This window comes from Medicago sativa, chromosome 6, assembly GCF_051527215.1.
Source record: "Medicago sativa cultivar Bolivia chromosome 6, Bolivia_mono, whole genome shotgun sequence".
Lineage (NCBI taxonomy): Eukaryota > Viridiplantae > Streptophyta > Magnoliopsida > Fabales > Fabaceae > Medicago > Medicago sativa.
The window spans coordinates 12,399,380-12,425,451 of record NC_140754.1 but is presented as its reverse complement, the minus strand read 5'-3'; the positions used below and the strand labels follow the sequence as shown (position 1 = coordinate 12,425,451).

At 32.4% G+C, this 26,072-nt stretch overlaps 6 protein-coding genes and 1 non-coding gene across 7 annotated transcripts; 5 read left to right on the top strand and 2 right to left on the bottom strand.

Annotated features, from left to right (window-relative positions):
• Nucleotides 1–1,691: 1,691 nt before the first annotated feature.
• On the top strand, nt 1,692–3,583 carry LOC146912886 (uncharacterized). The gene has a single exon (XM_085720796.1). It carries the CDS (start codon nt 1,692–1,694, stop codon nt 3,057–3,059), a length of 1,368 nt encoding a protein of 455 aa, XP_085576922.1. The 3' UTR covers nt 3,060–3,583.
• Nucleotides 3,584–5,649: 2,066 nt separating this feature from the next.
• Nucleotides 5,650–7,048, bottom strand: LOC146912884 (uncharacterized). Its single transcript, XM_085716214.1, has 3 exons — nt 6,900–7,048; nt 6,590–6,658; nt 5,650–5,913 (listed from the first exon to the last, which is right to left on the bottom strand). The coding sequence occupies exons 1-3, from the start codon at nt 6,951–6,953 to the stop codon at nt 5,836–5,838; spliced, it is 201 nt and encodes a 66-aa protein (XP_085572340.1). The 5' UTR covers nt 6,954–7,048; the 3' UTR covers nt 5,650–5,835.
• TRNAR-UCU (transfer RNA arginine (anticodon UCU)) lies at nt 6,316–6,388 on the top strand. Its single transcript has one exon. It is a non-coding gene; the product is annotated as a tRNA-Arg (tRNA).
• Nucleotides 7,049–10,493: 3,445 nt separating the features above from the next.
• Nucleotides 10,494–11,302, top strand: LOC146912883 (uncharacterized). Its single transcript, XM_085716211.1, has 3 exons — nt 10,494–10,627; nt 10,799–10,867; nt 10,974–11,302. Exons 1-3 carry the CDS (start codon nt 10,574–10,576, stop codon nt 11,043–11,045), a joined length of 195 nt encoding a protein of 64 aa, XP_085572337.1. The 5' UTR covers nt 10,494–10,573; the 3' UTR covers nt 11,046–11,302.
• A 4,645-nt stretch (nt 11,303–15,947) lies between these two features.
• LOC146912882 (uncharacterized) lies at nt 15,948–17,199 on the top strand. The gene is made up of 3 exons (XM_085716208.1): nt 15,948–16,116; nt 16,681–16,749; nt 16,867–17,199. The coding sequence occupies exons 1-3, from the start codon at nt 16,063–16,065 to the stop codon at nt 16,939–16,941; spliced, it is 198 nt and encodes a 65-aa protein (XP_085572334.1). The 5' UTR covers nt 15,948–16,062; the 3' UTR covers nt 16,942–17,199.
• A 3,656-nt stretch (nt 17,200–20,855) lies between these two features.
• LOC146912881 (uncharacterized) lies at nt 20,856–21,185 on the bottom strand. Its single transcript, XM_085720795.1, has one exon. The coding sequence runs from the start codon at nt 21,183–21,185 to the stop codon at nt 20,856–20,858; it is 330 nt and encodes a 109-aa protein (XP_085576921.1).
• Nucleotides 21,186–23,407: 2,222 nt separating this feature from the next.
• On the top strand, nt 23,408–24,407 carry LOC146912880 (uncharacterized). Its single transcript, XM_085716213.1, has 3 exons — nt 23,408–23,541; nt 23,932–24,000; nt 24,113–24,407. Exons 1-3 carry the CDS (start codon nt 23,488–23,490, stop codon nt 24,182–24,184), a joined length of 195 nt encoding a protein of 64 aa, XP_085572339.1. The 5' UTR covers nt 23,408–23,487; the 3' UTR covers nt 24,185–24,407.
• The last annotated feature ends 1,665 nt before the right edge of the window (nt 24,408–26,072 follow it).

The window sequence follows — 26,072 nt, the reverse complement described above, 5'->3', positions numbered from 1 at the left end:
GGATTGATGTTGTTGAAGAAATAGTAGAAGACAACTCTCGTGAACCTCAACCACCACAACCTCTTGAAAGAGCAATTGTAAATTCTATAGAGAGTTGTGAGCATGATGAAGATCTTGAAGTAAGAGATTGTGTGAAGCAACTAGCAGCAAGCAAGCAAGAGTTGGGACCGGTAAAAATAGAAGAATTAATGGGTAAGCACTTTTGCAATAATTTTCTTGAAAATTTGCTCAAAAAGTATAACATAAAGCACAAAGTTGCAACTCCCTACCACCCACAAACAAGTGGTCAAGCAGAGGTTTCAAACCGTCAGCTGAAACAGATCTTAGAGAAAACAGTTGCGTCAAATAGGAAGGACTGGTCTAAAAAATTAGATGACGCACTATGGGCATATAGGACTGCCTTTAAGACTCACCTCGGGCTCTCACCCTATCAGTTAGTCTATGGAAAGGCATGTCATCTACCAGTTGAGCTAGAACATAAGGCGTACTGGGCCATTAAGACCTTAAACTTTGATCAAGAAGCCGCTGGTAAGAAAAGACTCTTGAAACTTAATGAACTGGAGGAGATGAGGCTTAGAGCATATGAAAATGCGCTCATTTATAAAGCCAGGACTAAAAGGTATCATGACAAAAACTTAGTGTCTAGGGATATTAACTGTGGGCAATTAGTTTTGTTGTATAATTCCAGGTTGAAACTGTTTCCTGGAAAGCTCAAGTCAAAGTGGTCTGGACCGTTCTTGGTGAAAAGTGTGTCACCTCATGGAGCTGTAGAGTTGATGACACCTGAAGGTGACCGAAGTTTCAAGGTAAATGGGCAAAGAGTTAAGCCATATCTGGGAGGCGACCTACCGAAGGCAAGGGTAGGACTTATTTTGAATGATCCTTAGGGGTCGTCATGAGTCAAGCTAGTGACGGTAAAGAAGCGCTTGGTGGGAGGCAACCCACATTTAGATTTCAGGTAGTATTTCTTATTTCCTTTTTATTGCTTTCAAATATTCAAAAATACAAAAAGATTTTTTGCTGAAACGAACAGAGGAAGAAAATTTGTTGTTTTCCAATACTGTGCAAATCGTGACACGTTTTGGGCCAAACGTGACACGATTTGCCCCCTCTGAAGCTCCTCTCAGAAATTTTTCTAAGTAAAAAAAGGGTGCCATTCGACATTTCCAGAAAACGTGTCACGATGCTGAAATCGTGACACGAATTTTGGCACCTAAAATTTTTTCTAAGTCTCAAATTGGTGCAATTCGACAATTAGAAATCGTGACACGTTGGCCAAAACGTGACACGATTTCTGGGCAAGAAAATTTTCAAAAATGAAAAATCGTGACACGTTTAGCCCAAACGTGACACGATTGTAGCAGTTTCAAAAATTTAACCGTTACAAAACAAAATCGTGACACGTTTTTGGCAAAACGTGGCACGATTTTCCCAGCCTATAAATATATCCAACACGATTTTCATTCCATTCACTTCCAAAAGTAGCCAAACTCTGCCAAAATTTTCCCAGAACCCTAACCTACGATTCTCTAACCCTTTTCTACCAAAAATCTTCATCTTTTCATCTTCTAATCACCAAACCATTACCATACACCTTCATCATCACCAACAAACAACCAAACCCGTTATCTCCATCTTAACCCTAACCCTAATATCCAGTTTTGTTTCTTCTCTAAATCCTAACCCTAACCATGGTTGAGACCCGCAACAAAGGCAAGTCCCAAGCCACATCCCAACCAGCCAAAAAGGCCAAAATAGCCCCCAAACGCAAACAACCTGTCAAACCTAGCCCTAACACCGCACCCCCACCGTCCATCAACCACCGGTTTTATAATACTGCTGCCCGTGACCGTTTCAAGGACATCCGAGGCTATAGGGTGATCCCGGAGAGAGGTTTTGATTTCACCAAACTCATCTCCAACCCTGAGTTCCATCAAGTGATCACTGAGAGAGGGTGGGAGTCCCTTGTTAGTATGATTTTCGAGCAGGCCAACAAAACCATTGGGATAGAATTCTATTCTAATGCTAGGTATATGGGGAGGAAGTATGTGTCCTATGTGAGGGGGAAGGAGATAGACTATAGCCCGGAAAGGATTAATCAGTTGCTGGAGATTGTGCCACCGGAGATTTGTGATGTGAAGAGGAGGATGGAGGAGTGCAAGAATTGGGATGATGAAAGGTGGGAGGAGTTGCTAATGCAGATTTGTGTTGAAGGTGCTAAGTGGCATGGAGGGTCACATATGCTGTTGAGGGCTGACTTCAAGCCCCATGCAAAGGCGTGGACATCTTTTGTGGTGCAAACTATTGAGGGCACCTCTTGTACTTCAGAGATTCCGCTGCCCCGCTTGTTGACGCTGTCTGCTATTCTTGATGGTACACCCATCAATGTTGGTGAGTTAATTGCCGACAATATCTATATGTTTGCTTCAGGTACCAAGAAGGCACTCCCTCATTTGAGCCTTATCAATTGGCTTTGTGAGGAGGAGGAGTGCGATTTGTTTGCTAATGATTTGAGTGCAGCAATGATGAAGCCCATCACCGACACTTACATGGATGGCTTTGTCAAGGATTATCATGACCGCATGCAGACTATCATGGGTGCCGAGGCAGCAGCAGCAGGACAGCCACAGCCGCCACCACCACAACAGCCACCGCCACCACCTCAGAGTCAGACTTTTGCTGGAGAGGGGAGCAGCCAGCAGGGTGCCTATGCACCTATTCATCCTATGATGCTGGACTACATGTTCGGCCATGCCAACTGGATGAATGAGGTGTCAGATCAGGAGTATTGGAACCGTCCGAGGTTTGGTCAGGAGTTCACTGAGGCGGTCTGCCTCAACAGGAGGAAGATGACTGGGTCTTTCGAGCGCTTTGATGGGTCCGAGGAGGCTATGGACCACTACTTTGATGTCACCAGAGGTCGAGCTCAGGATAGAGAGCAGGAGATCCGAGCTGACTTTGCTGCTGGTGGAGCTCAGTCTAGGCAGCACTTTGGGGAGGATACCTATGCAGAGGAGGACCCCAACACTTGGATTCCGGAGGACCAGATGCAGGATTGAGTGGGCTACTGATGGCCCACCTATTTTTATTTTTCTGTTTTTTGTTTCAGCACTTTGGTTATGTAACTTTAATTTTATGTTCAAACAATTTTTATTGCTTTTAATTAAGTTTAACTCGGTTTTATTCCCCCCGTTTATGTAATTATTCCTGCACTTGTTTATTATTGATGAATTTGTTTGTTTAGTTGACTTTTTACAGTTTGATAACAAATAGTTGTTCAAGTGGTATTCCAAAAGTTCAAAAGGAGGAGTGACTTGGTTTTCAAAGGCGAAGTGTACGGCGTTGCTAGGTAGTCACATACTCCCAGAAATCTCAGCCATAAGGTTCATTGCCATATTTTGTTTTTCAATTTACTTATATTTAGCTTAGTTTTCCATGCAACTACATTTCTAGAACTTGCATTGTTTCTCTATTATTGATTGGTCTTTGTTAATTACACACTGAGGCAAAAGTGCTTGGTCCTGTGAGCCTTTTGAAGCCTACCCTGACTATAATTGTTAAACTTTATCCTTTTCTTAGCCCCTTTGAGCCTGTAGGATTAGAACTTTTTGTTCGGTGACAAACTACATTACAAACTTAGAGACTTTTAGGACTTGTCCCTTATTGTTTTTCTGAGTTAGGCATTGTAGAATGTTGCTTAAAATTAAGTTTGGGGTTGCTATTGGAATTTGCAACCAATTAAGTTTGGGGTGGGGGTACTAGAGAATAAGAGAACAAAAAGAAAAAGAATTGTCATGCAAAAGGCAAAAATACATTCAAAAAATTGATGTATGAAAAAAAAAAAAAAAAAGATGAAATGAATGATGAAAAAGGGACCAAACTTTGAAACATGTGAGTAACTTCAAACTCGATTGTCCCTAAAAGTTATAAATATTCTCTAGTACCTTTGCATTGATTGTTATTCCACAAGGTGAATGATCGTAGGATTGAATTTGTTCTTTAACTTCCGTAGGAATGCCTAACTCTAATTTTGTGTAGCCTACTTATCCAAATATGTCCCACCTTTCACCTAAGCCCCGTTATAACCCTAAAGACCTCAAAAGTGTGTAATGATATTGACTTTGATTGATGTTTAGAAACTTTTCAAGCGTATGGTAATATGTAGATCTGCATGTCGACTGGTAGAACCCTATTTCAAATATTTGCGTGGAGTTGTGAAGTGGTGGATGCATACAAGTCAAACTAGCTCATCATTAGCTAGTAAGGTGTTGAACTTTTGGGTACTACTGCTTGAATAGGTAATTGTTATTTCACTGTCGATTGTCAGCTTTGCAAGTAAATTCCTTGAGGACAAGGAATGGTTTAAGTTTGGGGTTGTGATGACACCTTGTCATTACGTAATTTTATATGTATTTTCATCACAAAAAGGAGTTCACAGAAGACTTATGCAGCAAAAAGAGCAGAAAAACTGAAGGAAACGCAAAGAAATAAAACGTGTCACGATTTGGTACAAACGTGACACGATTTGGGAAGCACAAGAAGCCTTGTTTCGACATTAGGAAAACGTGTCACGATTGGTAAAACGTGACACGATTTGGTGAAACCCTAATTCAGTTTCTTGCTCCAGAAGGTAAAAACGTGTCACGATTCACTTAAAACGTGACACGATTTGGGCGATATTCTGTGCCTATTTATGCTGAAGTCTATTCCAAAAACAAGGGTTACGAATTCTAGAGAGCCAAGTGCGATTTTACAACTACAAGGAGGACCAGGAGGACGATTTCTTCATCTTCCAACCACTTTGTGTATGTTTTATTACCTCTAATGATTATGTTATTTGTAAACATTATTATGAGTAGCTAAATCCATTAGAGGTTAGGTCTGAGATGATTCGTTGTAACCCTAATTGAGATATTATGTTGTGAAACTCTATTTATTGTGAATGATATTCTAGTCTTTATTCAATTCAATTGTTCTTAATGCTTTTTATATCCTGATCAAATATAAATATGATTTTGTGAGAATGAATGACTACTGACCATAGCTTTCTACTTAGACCTATTGAATTGTTCTAATAAACATGGTTAGTCTAGGAATGGATAATCGTTTATTAGTGATGTTAGGTTAACGTGCTTTAAACCTTCAAAGATTATTAGACCACCTAAGGGATTAGGGGCTGTAGTTTAAGGAGAGGGTCCTAACTCAAGGGATTGATTAGGACTATTTTGTTAACTATCGTGGGATTAGAAGATCATTCATACGAATAGGTGCAACATAACAATTAGGGGAACATAGATGATTCGAAAGACCTAAACTCATCTCTCTCTTATTCTTGAAAACCAATTTATTTTTAGCAATTATTTTTATTCAATCAAACCAATCTACTGCCTAGTGGCAAATCAAAATAACCTTTATACATCCTAAAATACAACGTAGTTGAATTATTGAGATTAAAAACAGTCCTCGTGGGATCGATATTTTTACTACTTCGATAGTATTTGGTGCACTTGCCAAACGTCTATCAACTATGATCTAGAGGTCTCACCCGTTCAATGTATAGTTCGGTTTTCAAAATATTGTTTTTCGGTGTTAATTAGTGTGTTTTCTTTGAAGTTATAATCAGGAGTCACATGTCTAGACAACTACATGTAACTGAATGTAATAAATTTCTATTCCATTCAAATTTGAAACTTGAATCTACTCACTAATGAAAATGTAACATTATTACAAATGAAAATAAAATGTTCTTGCAAAAAAAAATAAAATCAGCTGAAAAGATTTTATTTAAGGGAAACTAAATCTGCCATAATCATCCATTTTGCTTGATCATTGTAATTAGTTGTTGTTCATCCCTGTTGCATTCTTCACTGCATCAACAGCTCCTTGTGCTTTAGCCTGTGCTTGTTGTCCAGCCTATAAACAACAAAACAAAGCCTTAATTTTAAAGGGTTCATTTTATGAAAATAAATCAATAAATATAATGGTTCTCTGGTAGGTTTGCACGCTGCCGGTGGGGTATTTTCCGTGATTATCGCGGTTTTTATTTAGGCTTTTTTGCTGGTATTTTCCCTTTTTTAATACTATATATGTTATGAGTCGGGGACAAATGATAGGGTCTCTGAGAGGTACCAACTTAGTTGGGATGTCTCGGTCTCCCCTTGATGTTTCTCCTTATTTTGGTTCATATAATAAAAAATCAATAAATATAAATAAAAAATTGGTAACATTATTTCTTCCAAGTCATATATATCAGCATATATAAAACAATTGTTGATCTAAATCATCTTTTTAAGATTAAAAAATCTAACATGAGAAGCACCCATGGCCTAATGGATAAGGTGCTCGACTTCTAATCAAGCGATTGTGGGTTCGAGTCCCACTGGGTGTGTTTTTGCCATTAAAAAAATGATTAAACAACCGAAACTTTGATCATATATTTTTGACCTAATTTATCAAAGTTGAAAAATTTGTGGCCCAATACTAATCCGAGATACTAGATTGTATGGTTAAGGCAAATGTGCAAATTTGTGAACGAAGTGAATTTATTTAAATGAAAGACTAAATATTGATAATTAATTAAAAATAAAACCTCTTGAACGGATTCTTTTGCGGATTGAGCAGCATTGCTAGCCTTCTCTGTCATGGTGCTAGCCTTTTCCTACAATAGCATGAAAATTTGTTAGCATATTATAAAGAAGGCAAGATTTCAAATAGACGATTCCAGAAGTTCAATTTCTAGAGTCGTCCATTTGAGAGGCAAATTGAACGATATATTACTAACTCGAAGATTAGTCTTATAGTGGATCTATAAAGCTAACTACGATGAATAAGAAAGTGAAAAACATCGAGAGATATGAAATGAAGAGAGTATAGCATGGTGAGATTTCATTATGGCAGACCTCAGTTTGGCCCTTGGCTTGTCCAGCATTGTAGCTCATCTTTTGTGAGTCCATTTTTCTATGAAAATATTTATAAACTGAATGAATATGAAATGTGGAGTTAGTTTTGTTTGCACTTTGTATGTTTGAGATGCTTATTTCTCACTGTGTCTGTTGGAACTTAAATAGTTTTTCAAATCATTGGAGTATTCAACACGTGTACAAATTGAGATTCACAATTTGCTCCTTCATATACGTTTTCACAAGAGAGCATTTCATGCTACTATTCTTAGAAAGAAAGCTTAGGAACCACTTATCGGTAAATATAAAAATAACACAAGTCTAATATTCACTACTCTCCTTAGCATGGACAGAGTTCTTATTTGTTATTATTGACCATAGGGATATTTTATTTAAATTGATGTAATAACTCAATTAATTTTTGGGTACAAAACTCTATTCATATAACAATATATTAGATATTTTTTTATGAGGGAACAATATATTAGATATTAAAATGTGTTTATCTCATAAGTACAACTCAGTTGATAACTGCAAGGATAATAATATGTAATGACTGGTGTTCAAACTGCAGATTCTCCGCACTCAAAGTGTGCAATTCCAGTTAAAGGTTATTTGACTTAAAAAAAAACTAAAATGTCTCCGGATTACGGTAAAGAGGGCCAATTTTTCTCTCTTCCTATCAAATGCGATTTTAATAAAAATGTACATCAGTGGCTGATTTGTGGGGCTTAATTAGGGCGTGGCTTGGTTATTCAGCGGCTGTTCCGTTTCATTTACAGGACCATTTCGTTCAGTTTGTTTATTCTTCAGGAGGTTTGCGAGTTCGCCGTAAATTTATGTAGCTTGTTTGGTTTGCTGCGTGCGGGTGTTATGGAATGAAAAAAAAAATAGAATATTCAAGACAAGGAAAAGGAAAGTACCATTCACCAATTGTTTTTTTTTTTTGACAGAAACCATTCACCAATTGTTAGAGAAAGTAAAACTACATCCTTTACGATGGATGAAGGTCAATAATATTATTGTTAAGCTAAACTTTCATATGTGGTGGTCAAACCCGTTTGTTTGTTTGGGCATTGACTAAATTCTTTTTGTTTTGGTTCACTTGTAACTTGTTTCTTTGTATGGTCTTTTTGGCACACCTTGTAATAATTAGGAGCCTCCTTTTTTCTTAATATATTCCATTTTGGCATGTTAAAAAAAATGTGATTTTAATAAAAATGTACATGCTTAGTTAATTGAATGGAAACCCTTTTCAAAATAAAGTTAATAGAATGAAAACTAATTTAACTTTAAAACTCACTTCGATTATAACTTAGAAGGCATAAGAGTAGATTTTGCTATTAGATTGAATAATTTTACACTAAAACTTAAAAAAAAATTGTCAGTGTAAAAAATATCCAATCATAAATTACTTCATTTCAAACTTAATTTTAAGCTCAGTTTTTTCATAGATAGATGTTAATTAAAAGAAAATAGATGAATGTTAATTGTCTTTTTATCTTAAGCAGCTAAGATTTGAATTCTAAAATTTATTCTCATTCTCAAACTCCTTCGGTTGTTTAAGCTCAACCACTTGAACTACATCTTAGAGTAAGTTCAAGTAGTACATAAACTTGATCATAGTTGACATACATTTGGGGTGTTAATTTAGTGGTAAATAGGTTAACTCTTGAAGACGATTGTAAAATGACTATTATATTGTCAATTAAACTAATAAGAAAAATATCCGTCCTAAATCCGTAAGTTTTAAATACCGGGGAAACATATATGTAACTTTGTAGAATAAAATATATACAACATTTCATTTTTGAAAACATCAATATACAATATAATGGTTGTCTACAATTTTTCATATTCTAAAAACAATGAATTTATTTTCATTTTCAACATAAATAAAAATCTTTCTATATAAATAGCTAAACAATCATTTACTTGTTCATCTCGAGCAATTTCACAACCAATATTTCATGAAATTTATATGAAGAATTTTTTATTTTATTTTATTAAAAACATTTAAGGTGAGTTGGGTCTCAGTGGTCTTTGATTCCCTGTGATCAAGATAGACTTCGAGATCATGGGCGGATGCAGTGTGAAACATGGTGTGGCAGCTGCCACACCAGATTATTTCCTACTAAGTATATATATAGTATAAGTCATCTATATATCAAAGATTCTTCGGTAGCCTAGCGGTTATGTTTGATGGTGGCTTGCAGGTCCTCTGTTCAACTCTTTTCAACTCTTGGCGAGTTGCTGTTTGGCGAGTTGCTGTTTTTGATTTTTTTTTTAAGTTATTAATATTAAAAATGGTGTTGCAGGGAGTCGAACCTGTAACACTATGGTATAATGCCCTCGCCCAAACCACTTGGTAGCAGTTTTTAAGCTGTCAAAACTTTTCTCTGTTAATATATATAGTTTCTTTGCAAATTTTGCCACACCAATATCAACGGTCTAGATCCGCCCCTGTTCGAGATACTTATAGATTACTACCAACAAGATTCTTACGATGGTGGTGGGAGTTGAACTCTCCTTGCTATAAGATATAACTGTTTGATATTAATTTTTCTAGTTTGTTCATGTTTAAATACAAGACGTCCTACTCGTTGTTTTATACTTCAGACTAGTTGAGATATCAACCCCAACCAAATTAACATTGATTTATCCAAGAATGCTCTTGTAAGTTATGAGTTCAATTAATCAAATATTGTTTCTAAAATAAATTAATTAATATACTACACACGTGTATGTATAGTACTCAATAAATATTGAAAGCATAGGTAGATATACGAAATGACAAAGACAATGTAAACATGCACACACACAAGTGAAGGTACCTGGATTCGAACCCTGATCATGACGTTCGACCTAACAATTTTGATATTTTTACCAGTTGAGTTAGGACTTGTAGAAACTTATCCCTATAATCATATGCACGTGCCTCCGTCCTTGTTCCCTAATTGTTTTTTTAAATAATCATTGTATTTTACTTACCTTTTTTTTTTTTGACAAAGTATTTTACTTACCTTAGAACTTGGATTATTATTCACCAAAGGACTTAGATTATTCGACAACACACTACCCATCCAAAAATAAAACTTAATTTTAAACGAGAGATATGCTATTTCAACAACAAATTTTTAACAACTTTGAAACAATAAAAACTATACAAGACAATATAGATATTAGCAGCACAAAAACTAAATCAAGTTAAAAATGATTAAAAAAAGCGAAAATGACTTTTTTTATAAAGAGTTGTGCATTAGGTACTCAAAATGTTGTCAATATATTATTTCTCTTTAATTGATTCCTATATCACATTTAGCAAACATTGGTCCAAACTTCAAACACTCTAAAAGTGAAGCATGGTTTTTTATTTTTTGTTAATTAAATGAAAAAAATATGGCAGAAACATTCTACATTTCATCTGTATGTGGCTCTCAAATGAAAACCTCAAAATAGTAAAGGAAATTTTCCTGATCAAACTGATCGATATCTCTTTCACACACACTCCCCAAAAATAGCTACAAGAACCACAAATAGTGCAATATCCATGGGAAACTTTGCCTATATATACAGTTAAATCTCAACATTAATCACAACATTAATCTTATATTCAATTATTTCTTATAATCTTGAATTCATCCAGTTGATTAATTTCATATTCACAAGACAAGATGGACTCTAACAATGCAAGCTACAATGCTGGACAGGCCAAGGGACAAACCCAGGTTTCCCTTCTCTTCTCTCATATTTAAATAATTTTTTTAATAAATTTAAGTTTGTGAATTTTGGTTATAGTAATTAATATCCTAGGAATATATACATATAAATGTTAATGCACTCAATTTTAATTTATATAGTTATCTATTAATTACATATATTTTTTTTGTTGATTATAGGAAAAAGCTAGCAACTTGATGGACAAGGCTAGCAATGCTGCCCAGTCTGCCAAAGAATCAACGCAAGAGGTAACAATTTTTAGTTTACAAAATTAATATAGCTTATACATAAAATTCATGGCCTAAATATAAAATTGTTGCTTATATCTTTTTCTTCTTCTTTTATTATGTGTAGGCTGGTCAGCAGATGCAGGCAAAGGCTCAAGGAGCTGTTGATTCTGCAAAGGATGCAACAAACAGGAACTAATTATGTTTGATGAACCTTGAATTTGTCAACTTTCAATTTTTTTTTTTAGATATGCGGAATGACAATTGTCATCGTTTGAGAATTCACCCACATAAGTTGATAATCTAGGGTTCGAACACTTATCACGATGTCCGACCTAGCAATTTCGACAATTTTACCAGTTGAACTAGGACTTGTGAACGTCAACCTTCAATTAGTGATTTTGAATGTTATTTTATTTTGAATATTTGAAAGGGAATTTTAAATTATATGTTGTAGATGCTTTTTTGTTTTATATTTTTATTTCTTCTTTTATTTAATTCACTTATACCATAATCGAGAGGTCTCATCGGTTTATTGCGTGTATGGTTTTTATTTGGTGGGAGTGGATTTATTTAAATGAGAGACTTTTTTTTTTGTGGTGGTCGGGGTTTGAACTTCATACCTTGCATATATTATGCATTGTCCCTACCAACCGACCTAATTTAACGAGGACATTTAAATAAGAGACTAAATATTGATAAAAATTTATCATACATCAAAACTACCCCCACTATTTCATACCTCTTAATGTTTAAGGGATGAAACACATAGATTGAAGAATAGCTGGATGATAAATATCTCTGCAATTATTAATAATATAGTTGAATAAATATTAAATCGAGCAATCGAATTTTGATGAAACATCATTGTTTTTAAAATAAAATTGAAAGACTAATTCAAAATGGACGATTCTAGAAGTTTGATTTATAGAGTCGTCTATTTGAGAGGCAAACCAATCCAACGATTTTTTTTTAATATCATCTTATCGATTTGAAGATAGTTTCATAGAGGATCTAAAAAGCTAATTGTGATAAATAATTTAGAAAGTTAAAACCGTTATGATGAATAATTTGAATGTCATCTTCTTCAAATATTGGCCTGCTAGTTCATGATTCTCCTCCAGAAGGCCTCCCCAATCTTCTAATTAGGAGTTAGGCTGCTAGAACTTTATTTCCTCGAGAGTAGTATGTTTTTGTTTTGTTTTGATTAGCTTTGTAAAAAAAAAAAACATTAAACTAATATTATCTCTAAATCTCACTTCCATTGGAAGTGATAAAGAGTATATTTATACTAAATCTTAAATCAAACTTGTTTTTAGAGTGAAAAATATCCAAACATAAATTACTTAATTGAGTGTTTAGTTATCTTTTATAGGTAAAATTTATTTGTTATTATTGTATTATCTTGAGTGAATAGGCTACTTATTCCTTGAATTTGTGACCATTAGTCAAGTTCATCGTTGAATGTTTTAAAATAGCCAATCTGTCGAAAAAAGAAAAAAAAAAGGCAATTCATTCCTTAATTTGCTTCACATCTATCAAATAAATTCATCCGTCAAATCTGGACATTAGACATGCACTACTAAATGTCAATGTGTCCGTCCACGTCACCTCCTACTTATGCATATACCAATTTGATAGTGAAATTTAATAGGGATCAATTTGATAATGAAATTTGCATCACCTGAAAATCTAGAAAATTCACCATAAAACCTAGAACTTCATGAAAACACATATTTCCCCTTTCTCTTTCACCCGTCAATCTATCCATAACATACAACATCAAATCCATAAGAAAAAACTCAAATCTTAGTCATTTATCATCAATCAAGATCTTCCAAAATAAGGGCGAAATTACTCTCTAATATTTTTTTTTTTTTTGAGATCCTCTTCATCTACAACACCCTCTACTGCAAAAAATATGGCTCGTTATATCATCTGCATCAAAAAGTTCATAAATCAGAGCATCAAACAATAAAACAAGAATACTTGATATGGAGATCTCATTTATTAATCGTTTCTCTAAATAATTACATCTTGTTTTTCACCTTTGTCTACTTTTGGTGTTGATCACTCAAAGAAAAAAGAAGTGGGAACCTAGAGAGGTACTTGATTTCCAACTGCATATTATTTTTCTTTTGCATTTGGTGGAAAATCATGATTATCAAAACAATTAAAATTTGGCGCTTAAATTTTTTTCGGCATTTCAAATATACCAAAAAAATATTGGAGTAAGATTATGAAGAGGCACTTGATAAACAACATCCAAAAAGCATTTTGATATGAAATAAACCAGAATGATGAATGACCAATGGAAGTGCTCGTGCAAGACAATTTCAAAAGTAGTGGAGATATTCTCCAGTGCAGTAGAAGACATTCTCTAGTGAGGGGAAGGAACTTACATAACATATTAGCACTCCGAAGCTCAAGCAGTAAGAGATTGAGAACGAAAAAGTGTGCGAAAAGTGGTAAAATATGATCGTACTTTTGATGTGGCGCATATACACACGTATATAGTGGAACACTTTTCATTAGAATTTGGCTGAAAATCTTAGCTAAGGCATTAGAGTTTCATAGTTGGAATACAAAAGATGGGTGAGCTATATGTATAAACACAACCCAACGGAAAATTACCTCATCCTTTGATGCATAAGCGTAAGTGGAGTGAATAGATTTCATTAAAAACGTTGAATTAATTCATCTTGTTCACAAAACCCCTAAATTAATCTATTGAGAGACATGTACTTTTGTTTCCATCGTGTTCACATTGTCTCTTCAATAACTTCTTTCAATTAACTCCATTTTTGTTTAATATCTAAATTTCTCCCTTATCATAAAAGATCTATTGATTGATGAATGATGACGAAGAGTTGAGTTTTTTTATATTTGGGAGTTTGATGTTGGTGAAATTTATAGTTAGTTTGATTGATGAGAGAAATGAGAGAAGATGGATTTTTCATGAAGGCTTAGATATTTAACGAAGTTATGAGTTTTTTTTTTTATGGTTTGTAAATTTGACTTTCAATTTGGTCCATGTTAAATTTCAGTATTAAATTGGTCTCTTCTTATGCGATTGGTGACGTGGATGGACACGTAAGTATTTTACAACGCACATTAATGGAGGAACTCATTTGATAGACGTGAAACAAATTAAGGAATAGTTTTACTATTTTGAAAAAATTCGAAGAAGAAGTTGATTGATGGTTACATATTCAAGGACGAAGTTGGATATTCACTCATATTATCTAAGAAGCTAAAATTTGAACTTGAACCAATTTCTCAAACTCCTTTGATGTCTTAACTCATAACTCAATCAGTTGAGCTACATCGTGGGCGAGAGGGACGACAGCGCCTAGGGGTCAGTTTTATAGGAACACCAAAATTATTATTTTAACTTAGTAGTTAGTATTATACACATATATTTCTTTTTAACTCGCTTTAATTGCATGTTTGGTCCCTTATGTTTATTCTACGTTTCAAATTAGTCCCTTATGTTTTAAAAGTTTCAAGTTGGTCCTGTATGTTTTAAAAGTTTCAAGTTGGTCCAAAACATTACTCACACTTGAATAAGTTAATCCCTTCAGCCACACTATTGAGTTTAATAAAAAAATAAAAAAATTAAAAATATTTTAAAAATGATTTTATAAATAAGTTCAAATCTGGCACCCATTTTCTTAACATTTATCTCTAAACGACCAAGTGATAAAAGGACTAACTTATTTTAATGTGGGTAACGTTTTGGACCAACTTTAAACTTTTAAAACATAAGGTACCAATTCAAACGTTTAAAACATAAAGAACCAACTTGAATCCTAAAATAAACATAAGACCATCTACAATGGGGAGTGCTTCCCCTATTAAGCACCATTGTAAATAAGCACCCCCTTTGTGACACCAATGAATATGGTGCTTATGAAGGTGGGTGCTTGTATGGGCACCCTCTCTCTCCTATTACTCATGGGTCCCACATGTACAATTAATTCTATTTTTTTATATATATTTAATTATTGTATTATTTTGATATTAAAAAATGATGTTGCAAGGAATGAAATACATAATGGTCCTCATCCAAATCTTGCCCCGTACCTACAAAGGATAGCACAAATTCAAGATAGACAAACTCATCTTCAACTTCAACATGATCTTGTGGAGCATATTTGACAACGTTTTGGAAGTGATAGTCAACAAGATTAGTTGTTATTTAAAATATGCAATTTTTTTATCATTCATGTTATATTGTTTTTTTAAGTTTTAACTTTTTCTTGAATTATTAATAAAAATAAAATAAAAATGTTCGTTTTTTGATAATTTATAATTAAATTATTTCAATATTTTAAAATTATATAATTATGAATGAGTATAAAAATTATTGTTAAAATGTAATGATATGAAATTATTGTTGGGACCCAATTAATAATTATTTTGAGGTGCTGGGTTGGAGAGATTGAGTGCTTATTACGTATTAATTATAAAACGAATGACGTGTACAGTCGAGACCCATTTAAGCACCCAAATGGGGTGCTGCATTGTGGATGGTCTAAGGATTAAACATGCAATTAAGCCTTAATTTTATTGCAAATATTTTTAGATATCATGCTTATGAACAAATCATTTGCATAAAAACATGTAGGAATAAAGACATTAAAAAGAATATACAACTTTATTGATTTATTTAAAGCACAAAAAATCTTAAAATCGGCCCCGATAATAGGGTAATTAAGTTTAAAACAAATGTGTGTAAGATTGTAGAAGAAATATTCGTTACCCATACCGTGCTTGTTTGATTCTGAATTACTACTACACATTCCCCATCCAATATTAAACAAATTAGTTTTCCTAAACTTTTATTGCTTCCCGATCACATTTATCACATATTGGTCCAAACTCCAAACACTTTCAAAAGTGATGCATGATTATTTTTTTGTTTGTTAATTTAATGAAAATATATATTGTACAAACATTCTACATTTCATATGTATGTGGCTCTGAAATGATAACCTGAAAATAGTAAAGGAAACATTCTACATTTGCACAAAAATAGCTACAAGACTACCACAAAGAAAATGTTAGTGCCACAAGTAGTGCAATATCCATGGGAAACTTTGGCTATATATATAGTTAAATTTCAACATCAATCAGGACATTACTCTTTCATTCAAATATTTCTTATAATCTTCAATTCATTCAGTTGATTAATTTCATATTCATAAGACAAGATGGACTCTAACAATGCGAGCTACAATGCTGGACAGGCCAAGGGCCAAACCCAGGTTTCCTTTCTCTTCTCTCTTATGCTTTTCTCGTATTCAAATGTGAGCAAAACTATATTCGTATTTATTGATTTTAAATATAAACAAATTTAACTATTTTTTATGCCATTTCTAAAATATATATCCCTGTTTCCCCCCCAAAAAGAAAAGAAATATATATCCCTTATTTAATGTAAGTTTTTTACATTCCAATATGCCTCTTTTATTTTCATAAAACAAGTTTTCATGAAAGACGTTTTTGAGAATGCCTTTATTTTTTGGCAAATGTTAACTTGTGCCCTCAAGGCACATGTTAAGGAACTCAATATAGAAATATACCTATTAAAAATCGTGCAGTCAACTTCTTAAAAATTAAAATGTTATGTTTTCCAATACAAAGTTACTCTTTTTGGGTTCTTTAACATGTGCCCTTAGGGCACAAGTTAACATGACCCTTATTTTTTATATTAGATCGAGAATAAGTTGTACTATCTAATTTCTTTTTGTAAGATTGGAGGAAGAGATTAATGCACTAAATTTTATACAACAACCTATTAATTAAAGATATTTTTTTGTTGATTTTAGGAAAAGGCTAGCAACTTGGCTGACAAGGCTAGCAATGCTGCTCAATCTGCCAGAGAATCAATGCAAGAGGTAATAATGTTTTGTATACAAAATTAAGATATTATATGAAATAGACTTATAGCACAAATTCATGGCTTAAATGTAAAAATGTTTGTATTTATATATTTCTGCTTTTATTACGTGTAGACTGGTCAGCAGATGCAGGCAAAGGCTCAAGGAGCTGTTGATTCTGTGAAGGATGCAGCAAACAACAAGAACTAATTATGTTTGGTGAATCATGATGAGTCTGTCAACTTTTATTGTTGTTTTTTAGATAGATGAAATGACAATAGTCATTTGAGAATTCATCCACATAAGTAGATAAGTCGGTGTTTAAACTCCGATCACGACATCCGTTCTAACAATTACGATATTTTTGTCAGTTGAACTAGGACTTGTGAACCTCAACTTTCATTAAGTGATTTTGAATATTGTTTCATTTTTATTGTGTGAAAGAGCATTTTAAATTATATCTCAAAAGATGTTTTTTTTTTGTTATATTTTTCTTTCTGTTTGGATTGAAAAACATTGAACCACAATCGAGAGGTCTCATCAGTTTAATGTCTAATTCGGTTTTTAGAATATTGCTTTTCGGTGTTCATTAGTGTGCTTCCTTTAAGGTTCTAATCAGAATCGTCATCATATATATAAAGAGTAACAGTACATAATAATATTATGTGATTGAGAGAAACAGTACACGAAAAATAGAAATATATAAGCCTTTGATCGAATCAAATTGACGGTTGAGATTTGGTGTCAATGAATTCGTTGACACCTGGTGTCAACGGATCCTAACTCATATATATATATATATATATATATATATATATATATATATATATATATATAATATTTTTTTGAGCAATAAAAAATGGAATATATTAACATTGACAAGGAAATCTCCTTAGCATAAAGTGTACCAAAGCGACCCTAATAATTACAGGTTGTCAACAATGTTACACAAAGTGATTAGCCAATACCCAAGCACATGAATGAGTTCGACCGCCACCACTGAAGGCCACAAACAAAAGTGGCCGTATTGGCTTTAAGCCACCACAAAGAATAATACTTTACTTTATCCAATAACTGAGGTATGGAAGTTTCTATATTTTTAAATAATCTACTATTGCATTCATTCCAAATAATCCAAACCGAGAGAAGCCAAACGAACTGTAAAAAGGAGCGTCGTGATTTCAAACTACCAAAAGAATATATACACTGACTGAAATGATCTGAAATGCTATGAGGATCCGCTCTTGATATGTCAATCCAAGATCGCATAGAGTGCCACAGAGAACCATACATGCTGCAAGACAAAAATAAATGTTGTGCCATTTCCAAGTGCCCACAACCTGCCGTACAAACAGACGCTTCTGCAGAAATAATACCACGATGCAACATGTTTGACTTAGTAGGCAGCCTGTCCCGCCGAAGTTGTCAAGTAAAAATTGACACCTTCAAAGACACTATACATATGTAATATTGCATTACTAATTAATAATAGTTATACAATTATCCTTCAAAAAATAGTTATACAATTATATTCTCTAAAAAAAAAAATTATACACTGATATTTGTATAGATTTTGGATAATAATTTGAAACTTGAATCTACTCGCTAGTAAAAATTTGTCAAAAAATAATGTAACATTATTGAATTTAAGGGTTCATTTTATGAAAATAAATTAATAAGTATAAATATTTTTTTGAGAGGAAATATAAATAAAAAATTGTTAAAACTATTTCTTGCAAATCATATATGTCACCATTAGTAAAATTTGAATTTCCCTATCTCCCAAAAACAAAAAAGAATTTGAATTGCTTCAATTTACGTGATTATGCAATTTTCGATCCGAATCATCTTATCATATTAAAATTAGACTACTCATATTTTTTATATTGCATTTCAGACCTGATTTATCGAAGTTGAAAAGTCGGTCGTCCATTGCTAACAGGGACGGATGCAAGCACAAGAGTGTGTTGTGCCTGCACTAAATTTTGAGAGTTTTTTTTTTTTTTTGGTGGTAGTAATATAGTAATACATAGTTATAGTTTTTTTTTTGACAAAAATAAATGATATTCATTCATTTAAATTGATAGAGTACATCGATACAATGAAAATTCGCTAAAGACAAAAAGGATGAATCTGTGAACAAACTCACAACATCCATGTTAATAGCATAAATCAGCAAAGTACTAAAGCCTACACATATGACTATATTTAAGTCATCGAAATACTCATGTCTCCGGATCTGTAACATTGATGACTCCAAAGTCATTGATTTGATCTGCACTGGATTGAAGCTGATCTAACAATCTGAACCGAACAAATACCTGAACAAAACAAGAAAACAAACAACGTCGCGCAAAGACGACGAACAAAACAACGTCGCACAAAGACGACAAAATCACGAAAGAAAAAACGAAATAGATGTGAAAATCACTTATTTCAATAAAAGAAAAATTGAAAAAACGAGTTAGAGGGGTGATTTTGAGTCAAAAATTGACCTAAATCACCCCTCTTTGGTGGATGAAGATGAAGAAACTAGGGTTTTGGTGACAGCTAGAGAGAAGGGGAAGAGTGTTATAGTTGAAATGCTGACTAAATGACCCACACAAAAATATACAACACTTTTCTATTGGCCCACACATAAACACACACTTTTACACAACATCACATACACAACCATTTGCAATTAAAAAAAATAGTATAATTAAATAAAAGAAAGGAGTGAAATGTGAGGGTAGAGAGAAGTGAGACCCACACCCACACTTTATACAAAGTACAAACACACAAAACAAAACAAATCCAATAACCTCTTCTGTCTTCTCTCTCTCGTCCGCTCATGCTCAGTTCTCAACATTTTCTTGCCATCACCCTCCCTCACTCACAAATCCATTTTGAATCTGATTCCGCATCGTTTCCAATCTTATTGTGAATAGAACACACTGATAACACCATCATACTTGCTGCACTCCATTCCCTTCTTCAGTTTTCTGCCACTGTTTTCTTCATCCTCCACAGTTATGAATATTGTCAAGAATAGGATGCGAAATCGCATGGGAGATGAATGATTAAATAATTGTTTAGTTACTTATATAAAGAGAGATACTTTTGTTGGTATTGATAATGAGAAAATCATTCAATGTTTCCAAAATATGGAGTCGCAGAGGACAATTATGATGTATATTTATGCTATTAAAAATGAAAATATAATATATATATATATATATATATATATATATATATGTTTATTTAATGTTTCACATTTATATATACGTGGTGCCCCCACTTTCCAAAATTCCTGAATCCGTCACTGATTGCTAATCTGACATCTAGATTGTATAATTGCGTCAATATATTATTATGATTGCGTCAATATATTACTCCCTCCGTCCTGCAATAGTTGACACATTTGAAAAAATCTGGAATTTTGACCTAACGTATTTTGACCATATTTTTCTACTAATACACAAAGGTAAATAATATCATATAAGATGTCGTTAGATTCGTCTCAATGGGTATTTTCGAAATATTAAATTTTCATAATTTTTTCTGATATATTATTCAAGATATTTAAGCTCAAAATTATGCATTGGTATGCGTAATAGAGTAAACTGTGTCAAGTATTATGGGACGGAGGGAGTATTTTTTAGCAATGATATTTGTACATCCATTTATTGACAACATTGGTGACAACTTTGTTTCTCTCTCTTTTTATTGGTCAAAAATAATGGAGAGAGAAAAAGGAAGATAGAATAATAACATCATGTGAATATGAGTGAGAAAGTTGTATCAAAATAGTTGTACAAATATCATTTCTCATTATTTTTTTGGTAAGGAGTGGATTTATTTAAATGAAAGACTAAATATTGATAATTAACTAAAACCTCTTCCATGGTTTCCTTTGCAGATTGAACAAAATTTCTAGCCTTGTACATCATGTTGCTAGCCTATTGCTACAATAGCATGAAAATTTGTTAGCATTTTATAAAGATTTACCATGCATCAAAACTATCCCCCTCTATTTTATTTTTTTAAACAAGAGAGTAGCCAAAAAGCTACCTCACCAAAATATATTAACAAAGATTGATTACAAAAAGTGAGGAGGGCGATATAGCCAAAAAAAAACCTCCTCAAACAGCAGAGAACCTGAAACTAGGCATCCCTAGTCTGTTTTGAACATAAGCTGTCCTAACTTCCAAAGGTAAAGTGTCATACAAAACAACAGAATTCAAGGAAAGTCCTATGTTAGCTAACAGGCCAGCACAAACATTTCCTTCCCTGTAAATGTGAGTTATCAAGAAATCAATATTAACAGTATAATCCAAGCAATTGTTCCATCTGCTTCTAACCTTCCAAGGGACTAAAGCTGCAGATTTAAAGGCCAAAACTGCTAGCCTTGAATCAGTTTCAATCCAGAGCCTGGTATAACCTCTATGCTTTGCAATCTCAATGGCCCTCATGACATCTGACAATTCAGCAATCAAAGAGTTCCCTATACCCAAACCTTCAGCAAATCCCCCTCTATTTCAAACCTCTTGACGTTTAAGGAATGAATCAATCTATCCATACACTCCAACAACATCAAATCCGTAAATAAATAAAAACTTAAATCTTCATATTTTTCATCAATCAAGATCTTCCAAAGAGAGGGAGAAATTCATAACTAAAAAAATTGAGATATTCTCCATTTACAACACACTCCACTGCAGAAAATTTGGACGACTTGATCTTCTCCATCCAAAAAGTTCAGAAAATTAGATCATCAAACAATATAGAGAAATGATAATGATTGTCCTAAAGGCACTTTTTAAAGACTTTAAATAGTAATAGATTTTTATGGAAACTTGTTCACTCAATGCATTGGAAATTGAAGCATTAAGCTTTTTTTAATAAATAATTTCTTAATTAGGAATCCTTAAAAAATGTCCTTACACACTCATTAGCAAAGACCTAACAAGAATACTTGAGATAGAATTCTCATTTATTAACCTTGTCCGTTTGTTAATTAAATATCTTGTATTTACCTTTGCGTTGATTTCCAACTCCATAAACCCTCTGGTCACTATTATAAGCAAAACTTAATGTTTTAGATTAATTTATTAAATGATGTATGTAATATTTATTATAAACCACATTACATCATATAATTGAATGAATCTAAAATATTCACTTTTGCTTATAATAATGACTGAAAGTGTATTATCTTTCTTTTGCATATGGTGGAAAATCATGATTCGCAAAACAATTTAAAAGTTGGCGTTTGAAACAATTTGTGATATTTGAAATATATATATAAAAAATGAGTAAGAATATGAAGTGGTAATTGATAGCTAACCTGAAAAATGTATATTTTATTAAAATTTGGTGGAAAATCTTAGGCAATGCATTGGAGTTTCATAGTTGGATACTAAAATTGGGTGAGATATATGCATTAACACGACCCAACGACTTTTCATTTTTTTTTATTTCTTTCTAATTTCTAAAGTGAACTACTCCAACTGAAATCAATGTTCATAAAAAAAGTGGAATTAATTCATCTTGTTCACAAATCTCCTAAATTAATCATAGTATTTTTATATAAAGATAGTAAGTGACCTCTAGCTTCTTTCAATTTCCAGTCAACTTGTTTTTAAGATCTAAGTGTCTCCTTCATTATGAAAGTTCTATTGATTGATGAAAGATGATGAAAATCTGAGTTTTTTAATCCAGATTTCGATGTTGTAAAAGTTTATTGTTAGGTTGATTGATGAGAGAAAAGAGAGAAGAATAATATTTCATGAAGTTTTAGATATTTGACGAAGTTATGAGTTTCTTTATGAACTTTTTAGATTTTTTGTGATGTCAAATTTAACTATCAAATTGATCCACGTTAAGATGGAGGTGACGTGGATCAACACATCATTATTTTACGGTGTACGTCAGTATGTCTAACAGTAGAAACTGACATAAGGACTATAGACCTGAAACAAATTGAGGGACAATTTGACTATTTCAAAAATTTCAAGGTCAAAGTTGATTGATGCTCATAAATTCTAAGATGGAGTTTTCTATTCACTCATATTATCTTAGAATCTAAGATTTGAACGTTTGAACCTCTCTCTCAAACTCTTTGGATATCTGAACTCAATCACTTGAGCTACATCGTAGGGTAAATTTGTGTTTATATGAGATAGTCATTACCCATACAATATTTTGTTTTCTTTTGAATGACAAATGTTAGTATTTTCTCCTTTGTTAGAATTCAAACTCTAACCTTTTAACCCACTCCTTTGACCCTGAACTCAACCAAATGAGCTATCCATCCGCCCTCTATACCTTTCTGATTTCGAATTACTGCACATTCCCCATCCAAAAGAGGGTTAAGAAAAAAAAAAACTCAATTTTCAACAAATTAGTTTTCATAAAATTTAATTGACCCCATATCACATTCAACAAAAAATTGGTCCAAACTCCAAACACATTAAAAGTGATGCATGTTTTTCTTTTTGTTAGTTAAATGAAAATATGTCTCAGAAACATTCCACATTCATCTGTTTGTGGCTCTCGAATGATAACCTCAAAATAGTAAAGGAAATTTTCCTGATCAAACTGATCGATATCTCTCTTTCACACAAATAACCGCAAGTAGTGCAAAATCAATAGCAAACTTGCCTATATATAAATAGTTAAATCTCAACATTAATCACAACATTAATCTTTCATTCAAATATTTCTTATAATCTTCACTAGTTGATTAATTTCATATTCACATCACAAGACAAGATGGACTCTAACAATGCAAGCTTCAATGCTGGACAGGCTAAGGGCCAAACCCAGGTTCCCTTCTCTTCCCTCATATTTTCAAATATAATGCAAAAATATATTCATATTTAGTTTTTTTTTCATATGATCAAATTTAACTATTTTTTATATGATTTCTAAAATATATATCCATTATTTAATGTAAGTTTTTTACTTTCCAATATGCCTCTTTTATTTTTTCATAAAACAAGTTTTCATGAAAGACATTTTTGAGGATGTCTTTGTTTTTAGGGTTAAATATGTTTTTGGTACCAATAAATATATCAAATTTTCGTTTTAGTCCCTCTAAAAACATATTTAACCCTTGTTTTTATATGAGATCGAAAATCAGTTGTATCTAAAATATATATCCCTTATATATCTTTAAATGCCTTTTAATTAAAGATATTTTTGTGTTGACAATAGGAAAAGGCTAGCAACTTGACGGACAAGGCTAGTAACGCTGCTCAGTCCACCAAAGAATCAATGCAAGAGGTAACAATTTTTTGTTTACAAAATTAATATTGTATGAAATAGACTTATGGCACAAATTCATGGCTTAAATGTAAAAATATTTATTATATCTTTCATTTTTTATTACGTGTAGACTGGTCAACAGATGCAGGCAAAGGCTCAAGGAGCTGTTGATTCTGTGAAGGATGCAACAAACAAGAACTAATAATGTTTGATGGATCACGAATTTGTCAACTTTCTTTTAGTTTTTTTTAGTTAGATAAAATGACAATAGTCATTTGAGAATTCCTCCACACAAGTGGAGCAACCCAGTTTTGAATTCCAATCATTGTATCCAGCCTAATATTTTAGGCATTTTCCCCTATGAACTAGGAATTGTGGATGTCAACTTTCAATTAGTGATTTTGAATATTATTTCATTTTTATTATTTGAAGTGGCATCTTAAATTATATGTTAAAATATGCTCTTTTTTGTTTTATATTTTTCTTTCTTTTTTATTGAAAACACTTGAATCATGATCGAGAGGTCTCATCGGTTCAATGTCTAGTTTGGTTTTTAGAATACTGTTTTTCGGTGTTAATTAGTGTACTTCCTTTGAAGTTATAATCAGAATCATCATATATGTATAGAGAACAATATATGTGTGATTTAGTTAATTAAAGACATAAATTATAGGGTTAAATATGTTTTTGGTCCCTATAAATATGTTAACTTTTCGTTTTAGTCCCTCTAAAATTTTCCTTCAACTTTGAGTCCCTATAAATTTTTCAATCACTACTTTTGGTCCTTATTTTTAATTTAATTTTTGTATTTTTTAATGAAATTGTGCAGAAATGTATAAAATATTCTAAAAAAAATTCCTAAAAAAAAATTAGAATTTTTTAACAAAACACAAATTAAATATGAATTTTTAACCTTAAAACATATAAAAATTCATATTAAATGCATGTTTTGTTAAAAAATTCTGAATTTTTTTGGAGTGATTCTTATAATATTTTGAATTTTTCTGGGAAATTTTATTAAATAATATGAATTCTACATATGAGTTTACTTAATTTAAAAGAAGGACCAAAAGTGAAGATTGAAAATTTTATAGGGACTAAAAGTTGAAGGAAAATTTTAGAGGGACTAAAACGAAAAGTTGACATATTTATAGGGACCAAAAACATATTTAACCCTAAATTATAATGCATTACTTATGAATAATAGTTAGGGTTAATTATGTTTCTAGTCCCTATAAAATAGCGACCTTGTAAGTTTAGTCCCCCTACTTAATTTTAATAGCATTTTTAGTCCCTAATTTTGTTTTTCTGCACTGAGTATTAGTCCCTACTCAATTCAAATTTGTTTAATTTATGCTTAAACTCTTAAATTTTTGAACAATTTTTTGCAGACATGTTTAGAACATTACTAAAAGTTCGTCCGCAAAAAATTATCGCAAAATTTGATTTCTACATCCTGATTTTATTACTTTTTATCTTTAACTTTTGTCGTTTTAAAAAATTCATATTTAATTCATTTCATGTCAGAAAATTCTAAATTTTAGTAAACGAACCTTTCATAGTGTTTTAATCTTGTCTCAAAAAAATCGTTCAAAAATTTAAGAGTTTAAGGATAATTAATCAAACTTTGTTTTAGCAGGGACTAAAATTATAAGTAAATTTTTTTTATAGGGACTAAAAATGCTATTAAAATTAAGTAGGGACTAAACTTACAAGGTCGCTATTTTATAGGGACTAGAAACATAATTAACCCTAATAGTTATACACTTACGTGTATAGATTTTGGATACCAATTTGGAAATGAATAACTTGAAACTTGAATCTCCTCGCTTATAAAAGATGTAACATTATTACATTTGAAAATAAAAATTTCTTGCAACATAAATTAATCAACTGAAACATCCTATTTAAAGGAAACTAAATCTTGAATAATCATCCATTATTATAATTAGTTCATCCCTATTGCATTCCTGTATTAGCAGATCTTTGTGCTTTAGCCTCTGCTTGCTGCCCAGCCTATACACAAGCAAACAAAACACTACTTCCTTTTTTTTTTTGTTATAAATAAAAGAGGGCAAAAGCCCATAAGA

Bases quoted from the DNA above. Each gene is read 5' to 3' on its own strand.
- LOC146912886 (XM_085720796.1), top strand. From the start codon at position 1,692: ATGGTTGAGACCCGCAACAAAGGCAAGTCCCAAGCCACATCCCAACCA.
- LOC146912884 (XM_085716214.1), bottom strand. From the start codon at position 6,953: ATGGACTCACAAAAGATGAGCTACAATGCTGGACAAGCCAAGGGCCAA. The intron at 6,659-6,899 runs GTCTGCCATAAT...ATGCTATTGTAG, and splicing joins AAGCCAAGGGCCAAACTGAG to GAAAAGGCTAGCACCATGAC. The intron at 5,914-6,589 runs GTTTTATTTTTA...TGTTGTTTATAG, and splicing joins CAAAAGAATCCGTTCAAGAG to GCTGGACAACAAGCACAGGC.
- LOC146912883 (XM_085716211.1), top strand. From the start codon at position 10,574: ATGGACTCTAACAATGCAAGCTACAATGCTGGACAGGCCAAGGGACAA. The intron at 10,628-10,798 runs GTTTCCCTTCTC...TGTTGATTATAG, and splicing joins AGGCCAAGGGACAAACCCAG to GAAAAAGCTAGCAACTTGAT. The intron at 10,868-10,973 runs GTAACAATTTTT...TATTATGTGTAG, and splicing joins CCAAAGAATCAACGCAAGAG to GCTGGTCAGCAGATGCAGGC.
- LOC146912882 (XM_085716208.1), top strand. From the start codon at position 16,063: ATGGACTCTAACAATGCGAGCTACAATGCTGGACAGGCCAAGGGCCAA. The intron at 16,117-16,680 runs GTTTCCTTTCTC...TGTTGATTTTAG, and splicing joins AGGCCAAGGGCCAAACCCAG to GAAAAGGCTAGCAACTTGGC. The intron at 16,750-16,866 runs GTAATAATGTTT...TATTACGTGTAG, and splicing joins CCAGAGAATCAATGCAAGAG to ACTGGTCAGCAGATGCAGGC.
- LOC146912881 (XM_085720795.1), bottom strand. From the start codon at position 21,185: ATGAGGGCCATTGAGATTGCAAAGCATAGAGGTTATACCAGGCTCTGG.
- LOC146912880 (XM_085716213.1), top strand. From the start codon at position 23,488: ATGGACTCTAACAATGCAAGCTTCAATGCTGGACAGGCTAAGGGCCAA. The intron at 23,542-23,931 runs GTTCCCTTCTCT...TGTTGACAATAG, and splicing joins AGGCTAAGGGCCAAACCCAG to GAAAAGGCTAGCAACTTGAC. The intron at 24,001-24,112 runs GTAACAATTTTT...TATTACGTGTAG, and splicing joins CCAAAGAATCAATGCAAGAG to ACTGGTCAACAGATGCAGGC.